The sequence below is a fragment of the Columba livia genome, chromosome 12 (assembly GCF_036013475.1).
Source record: "Columba livia isolate bColLiv1 breed racing homer chromosome 12, bColLiv1.pat.W.v2, whole genome shotgun sequence".
In the NCBI taxonomy this organism is placed as follows: Eukaryota; Metazoa; Chordata; class Aves; order Columbiformes; family Columbidae; genus Columba; species Columba livia.
This window is the reverse complement of record NC_088613.1, coordinates 10031144-10042155: the sequence shown is the minus strand read 5'-3', so window position 1 is coordinate 10042155 and position 11012 is coordinate 10031144. Positions and strand designations below refer to the sequence as shown.

The following is an 11012-nucleotide window of genomic DNA, read 5'->3' as shown; positions in this document are numbered from 1 at the left end:
GACATCTGGTTTGCTCAGATGTTGCTTTATGTGCCATACAACCACTTTCATGTGAATACAAACCTCATAAACAAGTCAGGCTTCATGCAGCAGAATCTGATGTTTAATAAAGTGCTGCTTTTCATACATACCTACAGATGCTGGCATTTCTCCCCACTGTAAAACAGTTTCCTTTGTGAAATGCCCATATATATCAACGTAGATGCCTTCATCTTCATAGGTGAGTAAGAGCTCCATTCCGCTGGTGTTCGGGAGGATGATAATGGCATGTGGATGAATAGTCCCCTGGATCTGCAATCATATTTTACTAAGATTTATATCAGCAAATGGACTGCAATTTTAGTGACTACATCGATCTAACTAGCTTGGCAGATAAATAAAAAGAACTAGCTTATGGAAAGTGAAAGAAATGCCTGTTTTCAGAAAGGCTGTGCAGTTTGCCAGCTCGCCTCTGAAACGGGCCTTCTCCCTCCCCCCTTGAACGTGACAGTAGGTTTGCAAATAAATCAACATTCAGTACTTCACTTTATATTTGCCACTATTAATTGGTATCCAGAAGCCATGGAGCCACTGAGACACAATAATATTTACTCACTCACAAAACACTTGTGTTATATAAATAGAAGAGAGGTGAAATGAATTTGAATTCACAACTATTTCAGAAGATGGAGGAAGGACAAAAGTTTCCACATTCCAGGAAATCAGTGCTTTCACTTCCACGATATTTCCCTATCCCCACGCAAGCTAAAACCTGTAAATTTAACAATATTTACAGCAAGGTGAGAAGTTACCTGGACCTTTCAAATACAAGCCACTCTGTCCTTTCGTTCCCACATCCTCCACCGAACGTAGTTGCCCCTTTAAATGCCATTAAGCACATTTCTGCATGCTGCAGGAGCAGCGCGGCTCACGCCCACAAGTTATTTTAACAGCTGTTCAATGCACTAGAATCTCTCCCAGAAGCCAACGTGTCCCAAGTGAAGAAAAAAGTTGAAGTACACAACCGTGAAGGTGGGGTTTTACAAAAGCATTTTTGAAAGAAAAAGAGGTCAGCCTTGAAAACCAATTTCAAAGCATTCCCTTGTTTAAAGCATTACTCAAACCAGGATGTTAAATTGTTAATTAAACCACTACAGTTAATATTTTTATAGGAAGCATATGACTGGAGCTTCTACATCATTTTCACAAGAGCAACACACAGATCTTTGTTTTCTTCAAGCACATACATTTACACACACCATAAGGGCACAACGAACAGGAAAAGAAGCACTGAAGCTGTACTTGCCAAACCGAATACACCCAGGCCAACCACTTGACTCCGTGCCTCCGCAACAACTATCCGTAACACCAGAACAGGTATCCAGAGTCGCAGAGCGATTTTAAGGCGTTGCTTTGGTACTTGCATGAGCGATCGGAGCAGGTAAGAGATGAAGAGAGAGGTGGGGAACTGGGAACAGAGGCTACCGGAGAGCAAGAGTATCTGCAGTCAGCCTGCTCAAGTCTGGTCTGTCGCCACCACAAAGCTCCTCGAAGGAACTACCCAATTCTAGCAGATGCTCTTTACAATAATAAAATACCAAAAAAGAGCCACTGTAGCAGCAGATTTATTTCAGGTCTAGGACTCTAAAGGGAAAATATATTTTTAGTACATACTAACTTTTGGTTGAAGAGCACACAGAAGTGGAGCCAGTTTTAAAGGTGCCCCATATATTCAGGGCAGTCACCTGGGAAATCTCTCTCATCAGGTACATAATTATATCTGCAGCCTGTTGAAAAACTAGGGCCTCTAAGAAGGTTCACTCTTTTCTTTGCCCTTCTTATCTTGGGCTATTATGCTAATGATCTTTTTGACAAGTCATTATTCACCTTGCTTAGCAACCAGCTTCCAGAAATGGTAGGCAGGCACCACACACAGATTGATAAACTGATGTGAATTTTTCATAGTTACGTAGTTAATAAAGCTACTAATTGTCAGATTAAATAAACCCTCTAACAAAACAAATATTAATTCCCTTCAAAATGAAACCCCCAAACCAATAACAACAAAAAACCACCACAGAAACAAACAGCACAAGCTTTCAGCAGATGAAACAGTTCGTTCTGAACAGCTAGAAAAGTTACTTTTTAGTTAAGTTTATAAACGTAACAGCCACCATCAAACACTGCGTCCATCAGAGGCCCAGGTCTGACGGGATTTGAAAACCATCACTTGTCAGAGCAGCTCAAGTGGCTTGCACGGGAGATGTGGGTTTTCATTTGGCTTGAAAACGTGGGGCTGAGAGTGGGGAAAAATAAGTTAAAAAAATAAAAGGGATCAAGGCACAGATCATGCAGATCTGGGATGATTTCTCCAGAGCTCCTGAGCATCACTTTGGGACGCGTTGCCTTGGGACAGGAGGAGGCCACGGCACCCAGGTGAGCAGGCCCTCTGCCCCTATGGAGTTCTCTTGACTCCAGGGAGGTTCAAGTGTGCCCAGGAGTTTCCTTGCCTGGAGCCGCCACTGGAGCCAAGGGAACCCGCCAGTCTTCCGGACCTAAGCCCCCAGGTTTCTCTGGCTTTTGGGAGCCACAGCTTTGAAAAGAACTATCTAGAACAGCTAAAACAATTACAAACAAACAGATTAAAACCATAGCACAGATTTCATATTGGACAGCCCCACGGCAGTCATTCATTTCTGCAGGGGAATTACTTTGCTGTTGTCTGAGTTTAAGCAGGAATTTAGTGATCACCATCACCTCAATAAACAGACGCACAATGCAACATGTATACACCAAACTGAAACCAACATCTTCATGCCAACTTTTTGACAATCTAATGAGAAAATCCTGTAGAAAATCTAAAAATTCTTTGCAATTTAAGGACTGATTTCTTGGGCAACTGAATAGTGAGAAGATCAGCAAATATATTTAGTCTGGAAGCTGGGTTTCTGCAGAGTCATGACTGCAAGGCAAATCACACTTTGCACACAGAGCCTGGATCTTGCAGTGGATCAGGAATGAAATATGTTGCAAGTCTTTGTAATCCAGGTCAAATTTCAGCTCAATTCAGTTATAATTTAATCAGTGTGTCAGCAAGATTGAAAAGTATAGTGTCAGATTTTAAAAGCCACCTAAATTCACGTAGATACTATTGTGTCTTTGATTGCTTAAGTACTCCTAAATTTCCAGCATAAATCAATTAAAAATACTACTGTCCATACAATAGATTTTCTGACACTAAACCATTAAAATTGATATTCCAAATCTGATAAAAGCATTTTAACAGAACTTAAGTATTATAAAAGTATGTGAAAAGTGGTTTTCTATTAACTAGCATACAATAATTATTCTCTTACCCTGTCTTTGGAAATACAGCGCAACTCTTAACATGGTCGTCATCATCAATATACAGCCCAAAGAACAGAGGCATTTACAAAAGTTTTTGGAGTATCTTACGTGTGTTGGAAGGTACAGGTCGTACACAGATCCAGAGTCCACATCGATAGCGTGAAAGCCTACTAGTGAGCCATATATGACTTTTAATCTTTGTCCATTTTCAACAGTCAGGTCAACTGCCAGTGGTTTGTGATGAAGTGAGGTAAAGGACTGGAAAAAGAAAAATACACTATATAGCACAAAGTTGTGTGTTTACAGATCTACACGTATGATCTTAAGAATTTTTAAAACTCAAAAATTAGCTATTTTTGTTAACTAGTATGTTACATTTAAGGAGCTAAGTATCCATCATCCACTGAGCTGCAAGGAGAGCTGGAAAATTCACTTATGTGTTGAAAAGATCTGGATTCTAGAAACGGACAATGCAAAAATTAGGCTGAGTACCATTCATGTTAAATTTCTTCCTCTTTTGAGAGAAATCAGCATCAACTTTGTGAACTCATATGTACACTTTGGCACAGCAGTGAAACAAGTTATTCGCATCCAACAGAATAATGACTGTGACAGTTTTATTCTTGCCATCTCCAATTTATGTCAAATGAAGAACATTTTCTTTAAAGGAATACTCATTTTATCCTTAGAAATAAGAGTTCTACAAAGCAACAAAAAGCAAAAGCAAAGAGTAAATGAGAGACAGTGAGAAAGTGATATATCTGAACCAAAGTGAAGTTTCACCTACCTTGAAAGCCATGAATTTGTGATAAGGCTTTGGAGCCCAAGCATAAACCTCCACTGAGTTTTTCAAAGCAATTACGAGGAATTTGATTCTCTCATATTTCACTGTAATACAAGAAGAACAATTCCTTAGGTACCAGACAGACACTTAAATCAAAGACCATCTCATCACATAAAATAATTTCACGGGACTACTTGTAGCAGTAGACATTATCCAGCATGGGAGACTAATGGATTCTGGACATCAATGTTTAACATCATCAGTGACAATACCTTGACTTAAAACCTATAGTTTGTTTATTCTCAGTAAAGCCAGATGACTGCTAACATTATATATCTTACTGGTCAGAAAAAAGGTCTTAACCCTGCAGCTAAGGCAACCTACTTTATTTTTTAAGTGTGAACAAACACCATTGTTGCTGGTTGTGAATAAGCTACTTTTGGAGGAACGGTGGTTGTTGGCTTAACAATTCTGTTCCACTCTGCAGGATGAATTTTCATTTCGCTGTTCCTGTGTGGGGTTAAATCTCCAAGGGCTTGTGTGGGCGAAGGACACCCATGTTTCTGACTAAGCGTTTAAGAGATGAGCAATTTCCTCTAAGCTGATTCAGGGCATGTTGGACCCATTGAGAATAAATGAAGAATCAGGGATTGAAAATTAAGGCTTTCTACATTTTGTTTTCATCCTGCCACAGACAAGCATTTCCTTTGGAAACAGAACACCAGGGTATCGTAACCCAACACATTCACCCTTTATTTTTTATTGCCTGCTTGGCAATGATTTTTAAAAGATGCAGGTGTTATGCTACTGAAGTAAGGTTTGCCTAACTTTAGGATAACTATTGAAAACAAACCACAGCAAAATACCTCCACACCAAACGCAAAGGTGACCAACTGAAGTAGAATACGTGCGTGCTTTGCTCTAACATCATCACAAAGAAACCAAGAACACACATCTGTCTCACATTCGTTCTTGGATTTAACCCTTGCCACTTTCACAACCATGAGATATACAAGCAAAAAAAGAAGTCAAGGAAGGTGTTTATGAGAGGCAGCCACCTTGCCAGCTCCTGCACTCCTCTATATCATTTTTCTATTTGACTTTGAAAAAAGTGCCACTTTCCTATACTGTCTTTCACCAAAGCAAAACTTGCACTATACATCACACCCCCTCATGCAGTTAAATGGCAGAAACTATCACTATACTGATGTTCACCTTCAAGACTGAACTGCTTGAAAGCTAAATAAAAGTAAGATGTTTTTTCAGCTGCTTCAGTACCATCTCCAGCGTGTAAGTCAAAACAAAGGTATATTTAGGTCTTTTATAATCTAGAGAGAGGGATGAGCTGTAGCAAATCCAATCTGATCTACCTATGGACTTTCTAGACTTTATTAGTCCAGTTTGTTAGCAGTTACTCAGGGCCAGGAAGGAAGCTGAATAGCATGTAGGTGGAAAACATCAGTCTAATTAAAATCTTAAGTATCTGCAGAGCTTCCAAACCACTGAATAACTGACCAGGGCTGGTGCTCCCTTCTTCCAGCTATCACAGGGAATACCCATAACATCATCTGGTAACTGCTGCAAGAGGAGATACTACCTGGAATGACAGGGCACAAAGCATCTGCCATGCAAAACAAGGAGGTTTGAAGGAGCTCAGTGGTATTAAGCCAAATACAATCTTGAAACAGAGCTGAAGAAAAATGCTGGTGTCACAGGATACAAAAGGATGTTTAAGCAACTCTCAAAGGAAACAAAACAAACAAAAAGTCCTTACCGACTTTGTAGTGTACACAGCCTTCCAGGTCACCCACAGACACCCAGCCTTGCCGCTTCTCCACCTCTGGATCATTACGCAAAATTTTATTTCTCAGCCATGATAAGTAATATACCCTCAACTTATTCTTCTTCCCTAGGATTTGCAAAAAAGACAGACAAGGTTTTAACTTGCTGAAGTACCAACTCCCCCACACTTACAAAAATCCAGAGTTTTGTGACCTTGAGTGCAGCGGGTCTTTGTGTCTTGTCAAGGTGAGAGAAGAGTCCAGCAGCACAAAAGAAAAACCCTGTGTGATGGTGACAGGCAGAGGGAACTAGAACATGAGCAATCCTATAGGATTTGGCACATGGGCGCTAACCTTGTGACTCAAGCTCCATGCAAGATTTTCACACCCGACTAAAATTCTTCCCTTGAGCCAAAGAACAGGTCTCTCTAGATGCATGTATTATCAGAATATACTCTCATATACTCTTTGATATGAAGAAAGGAACACAGGTATGACCTACAATAGCCATTTTGAATGTGATTCATTTAGTTCTAATCAACTGACAATCTTCACTACATGTAGCTATTTTCTTGTGGGTGCCTTTCCAGGTGAGAATGACTTTGTCATCTTTCATCTCAGTCAGTCTTTCTGTTGCTTTGGTTTATAAGTACATCTGGTCAACAGCAGTCTGGGATCACAGGTTTGTCTAAAGACAAGGACTGTGTCACATCATCAGCTGGACCTGGCCATAAGGGACAAACAGCTCTCACCATTGACTACCATGCTGAGTCTGGATGGGAGACAAGGAGCGGCCATTCCTTGCTGGAGCTGCATCTCTGACCTCGTGATGAACTGAACATCCTTTGAGGCTGCTCTGACCCGTGGGCAATAAGGGCAATAAGGGCCTGAGCACCTTGCGGAGTCCAAGCTGTTTGTCAGCAGAGGCTGAACGCACCACTCCATTTATTGTTACTGATGCTTTCACAGTACAGATCGCTCTCGTGTTACAGCCCATACATCTTGGTGAACACAGAATGAGGTTATTTAATGATATTTTAATAGAATTGCACTTAGACACTCACCCATCACAGAAATGAGCAAACAGACTGACAAACTATAACTTGCTGAGCACCAGTTAATTTTAAGGATATTAAACAGTTCATACTTCCCACAAACCATTTTATACATTAACTGGGTAACGAAATATCCCAAAGCCTCTCTCAAATGAGAATGTAAACATAAAAATTTCAAGAGAGTTTTCCTATAACCATCCTGTGATTTTCTGTAAGAGGAAATTCCTCAACCTAGTTTATAACCTAATTCTTCTTTTTAATTGCTTCCAACCCCAGTGCAGGTCAGATACTTTTAGACACTGAACTAACCTGATATAGTAATTAGCACATTGAGTCCTTCCAGAACATCCATTTGCTGGAATCGTCTCCTTGTAATCAGCGAATAAACTCTTCCTTGGCCACTTCTGTCCAGCAGCCACAATCCAGTCTCCGTTCCCACCAGTAGATTTACTCCTGTTTATACATGGAAAAACATACTGTGTAAATCACCACAAATTCAGAGGCCACCGGGTGTTCATTGTTTTGACAACTGATTCTAATTTAGTCTCACTTAATGCTACCTGATAATTTCTCTGTTACTCTGTGGATGCTCTCCCAGAAAAATGAGTAGGAAAAAAAGGATCTCACCATTAGACTTTTCACCCAGCAGAACACTTACAGGCCCATGTAGCACGAAGGATGAGAAGTTCCACTGAACTCAATGTTGGTTAAAACAGAAAGAAAATACTTTGAGAACTAACTTCTCGTGCCTGTGGGCACTGCAGAAGTGCCAGTCCAGCACAACTTCACTGGCAACACAGGAGGTGCAACTAAATGATCTAGGGGTCTCTACCAACTAAAAACCAAAACACCAAAAAAAATTCCCTTTTTCCCCAAATACAACACACAAATCACAGGATGACCCAACTTGTGGGAAAAATTGCTGCTATTAAGAGGAAGTGGAGTGTTTGTTTGAAAATGGTCTGTGTTTCGCAAGAATGCTTTCAAATGACAAATTAAAGGAGAGAGTCCATCTGAAATCCAACCGCTCTCAAGGAAGAGAAAGGTCCAGTGAGTTGGTGACATCAGAGGATGACAAAACCTATGTTTGGCTTGCATGACAGCAATGTTTCCTAATCAGCAGGTTCCAGAGAAATGACATGAGGTATCCTGCTGTAACAAGCAACCTCCTCTACTGGCAATGCTCTGGTGAGTACCTGGTGCCCTTCAGCCTCAACGCGCATTTAATTACAGACCTTGCCACGCAGCTCTGTTCTTAATTTAAAATCTTGGACTCCTGCAAATATACATTACACAAAATCTGTGAAGCTGTAAACTGGAAATCTACATTTCATTTGGATGATGTTTCATCTACTTCATTCATTTTCCATTCCAGACTCAAAAAGCAAGGAGGAGTAAAAGGCTGGGTGGGTCTGTTCTTCTGAAGTAGAAAGACGGTTAGAACTACTCAAGACCTTAGCTATTGTGAGACTAGGACAAGGTCTACAGTTGTTGAAAACTTGTCTGACTGCACTCATCTAGGTTTTATAATACACCATTTGAAGCTGACCCTGTAAAAAGGGTGATCCAGACAGGTTCTGAATAAGCACTGACAGCTGGAACTAAGGAAGCCAAGCTTTTGGAAAGACTGATGCCCGACCTTCTTCAGATTCCTGGAATACCTAAACATACTTGACAGGAGAAGGGTTCAGGTTTGGATTATTTCCACTGGATCAGGGTGTAGTGCGATCAGCTGTACTCATATGCAGCTAAGACAAGAGTAGTTGTCATGCCTCATCTAAGTTACTAAAACATTTGCAACTTTTGGCTCTTCTAACGAGTGCAGTTTCAATTTGGTGCCTGATCAAAACATTTTCTCACTCTAATGCACAAAATCCTTTGCAACTGTAAGTCATCTGTTTGCCATCTTCCAGCAGGGAGGCAGCGCCAGGCGAGTGATGCAGGTATCTGCTCAGTGATCCGCACCAGGGCTTTCTGACAGGAGAGGGGTGATACAGCTGTGAAATCTGCCCGGCACAGACCGCCAGCCCCTCCTGCTGCTGCCTCCCCTCCGCACACAGGCCCGAGTGCCTCTGCGCTTACCCCACAGAGCAGCACAAAGAACCTCCGAGTTGAATTTCTTCTTGTATTTACGAATTTCTGGACTGTCACTCTGTGGGCGGATATTCGTTGGGTTGACGTTGACAACAGAGCCCTTCCTGGCATTTTCTCTCCTGACAGGCTCGGGTTTTGCACTAGATGCTAGAATGAAAGACATATGCAATTGTGAAAAATGCGAATGTTTGGCTACATCTCATATTTGACCTATTTAAGGCAGAATGAAAGAAACAGCAGAGGGACGAGAAAACACCTAAGGAGCATTACATAGGCAAGGAAAAAGCACACATCTGGAAAATTCCTTAGGCATTCCTGAGTAAGCACTGTGGTAACACAGCAGCAGAGTAGAGCAAGCCACATCTGGAAGAAGGGCAGAAGCAGTACAATGAAAATTCATAGCAATGTTGACTTTCCATTTCTGAAGATGTTGTTGACAGTTTCCATTTCCAAGCAAAAAGCCCTCCCCACACCCCCCCCAAAAAAAAACCCAACAAAACAAAAATCCCCACAAAAATCAGGAGTGACATTTTATGAGAAGGGTAAAGCATACTCACGAGAACTACAGGAAGGTCCTACTGGACTGGTGGGAGGGGTGATTGGCAGCAGTCTGGGATCTATGAATGAAGTGAAGGATGTTGTGGACGATGTACTGCTCTTTGAAGGGGTACTTTCAGTGCACGGGATCTACAACATAAAACAAGACCTGCTTCAGGAAGGTGATGCTAGGAGAGCAGGCAGCACACAGCAATGTGGTGCCTCTGACGCTCAGAAGAAATGGCATGTGGCATACTTCGACATGATCAACAGTCCTAAAGCAGTAGATACATGGTACAAATTCAGCGACAGAAGAGGCCTGAGCAGGGAGTCGTGTGGGGATGCTTGGCCAGGCAGTGCTCTGCAATCCGCAGATCCCAGAAGACGAGCACATCGATCACTCCCTGCTGTCGTGTCTCTGCAGCAGGGCATTGCTCAAACCTCTGTGCAGCAAGGAGGACGCTGTTGGCGTGAGTAAGGCAGCTCAGGATGTGACCTGACAGAGCTGTTACCTGCCTCCAGTGACACACTTCTCCCCAGGAGACCCCTGTGCCCACGGTGGTGTCAGAGTCCCCTTTGGGGCTGCTGAGACATCACGCTGCCCTGGCCCCTGGGCGTTCCCACCTGGCACTTGGGTAGAAGAAAGCCAGGGACAAGGTGCAGAGACAGAGTGCTGCACTGATGACTTGACAGGTGAAGGAGCAGAGGGTGCAAGCCCTTCTAGCTTGTGTAAAAAGGGAGGAAAAAAAAGGAAGGAATGAAAAGGGAGCAGAGAGAGAAATGGGGGCAAACAAGTGGAACAATAAAATATGTTAGAGAGCTCACGATTTTTTATCCATCCTCTAGATAAAACTTTTAAGGAAGCGATGCGGTGAAAAATTTCATCATAAAAAGACAGGACAGATTAGGTTAAAAGGCTCTCAATCTCAGGCTGGAGGAAAGGGCTGGAGGAAAATAATGGTATAATTAATTCAATCTGTAATTTATCTCTTACCTTATTCAGAAGTTTGTTCTGAGGTTCCTGGCTAGTCAGTGGCACTTTTGGTGGGTTCAAAGAGGAGTCTGAAATTTGGCTTTGCTGGAGGAGATCTGGCAGGAGATAGTTCTGGTTGCTTATGCTCCAGAGGCCTTCTTGGGTGCTCGAAATTTGTTTCCCTAAAATCTGATCCTGTACATGAGAACATACAGTTAAAGTCCACATTTAGCAAACTTCCAATGCACTATGCAACTCCTGTTAACTAGGACTGGCTTCCACTCCTGAAGTGCTCCACAAATGTTCCTCATCTACGTTACCTCAACCACAGGTAAAGAAGAAACTTCATCCTCAGAAACATTTGAGAGAGAATCAAGTGACTTGTTCTAAAATTGCAGATGTGACCTCTGCCCACCACAGTCAGAAGTGGACACCATTTGGCTCTGGACCCGCATTTAGTT

General features: G+C 42.0%; 1 protein-coding gene across 3 annotated transcripts in view; it reads right to left on the bottom strand.

The window, feature by feature from the left end:
• NRK (Nik related kinase) overlaps window positions 1-11012 on the bottom strand; it is a 101939-nt gene that overhangs the window by 11929 nt on the left and 78998 nt on the right. For all 3 annotated transcript variants that reach the window (XM_065077820.1, XM_065077822.1, XM_065077821.1), the window contains 8 exons: window positions 10573-10746; window positions 9599-9728; window positions 9030-9188; window positions 7257-7400; window positions 5886-6020; window positions 4115-4215; window positions 3436-3585; window positions 132-291 (listed from right to left, as the gene is read on the bottom strand). In XM_065077820.1, coding sequence (XP_064933892.1) covers window positions 132-291; window positions 3436-3585; window positions 4115-4215; window positions 5886-6020; window positions 7257-7400; window positions 9030-9188; window positions 9599-9728; window positions 10573-10746 — 1153 coding nt within the window. The remainder of the gene's footprint in view (window positions 1-131; window positions 292-3435; window positions 3586-4114; window positions 4216-5885; window positions 6021-7256; window positions 7401-9029; window positions 9189-9598; window positions 9729-10572; window positions 10747-11012) is intronic.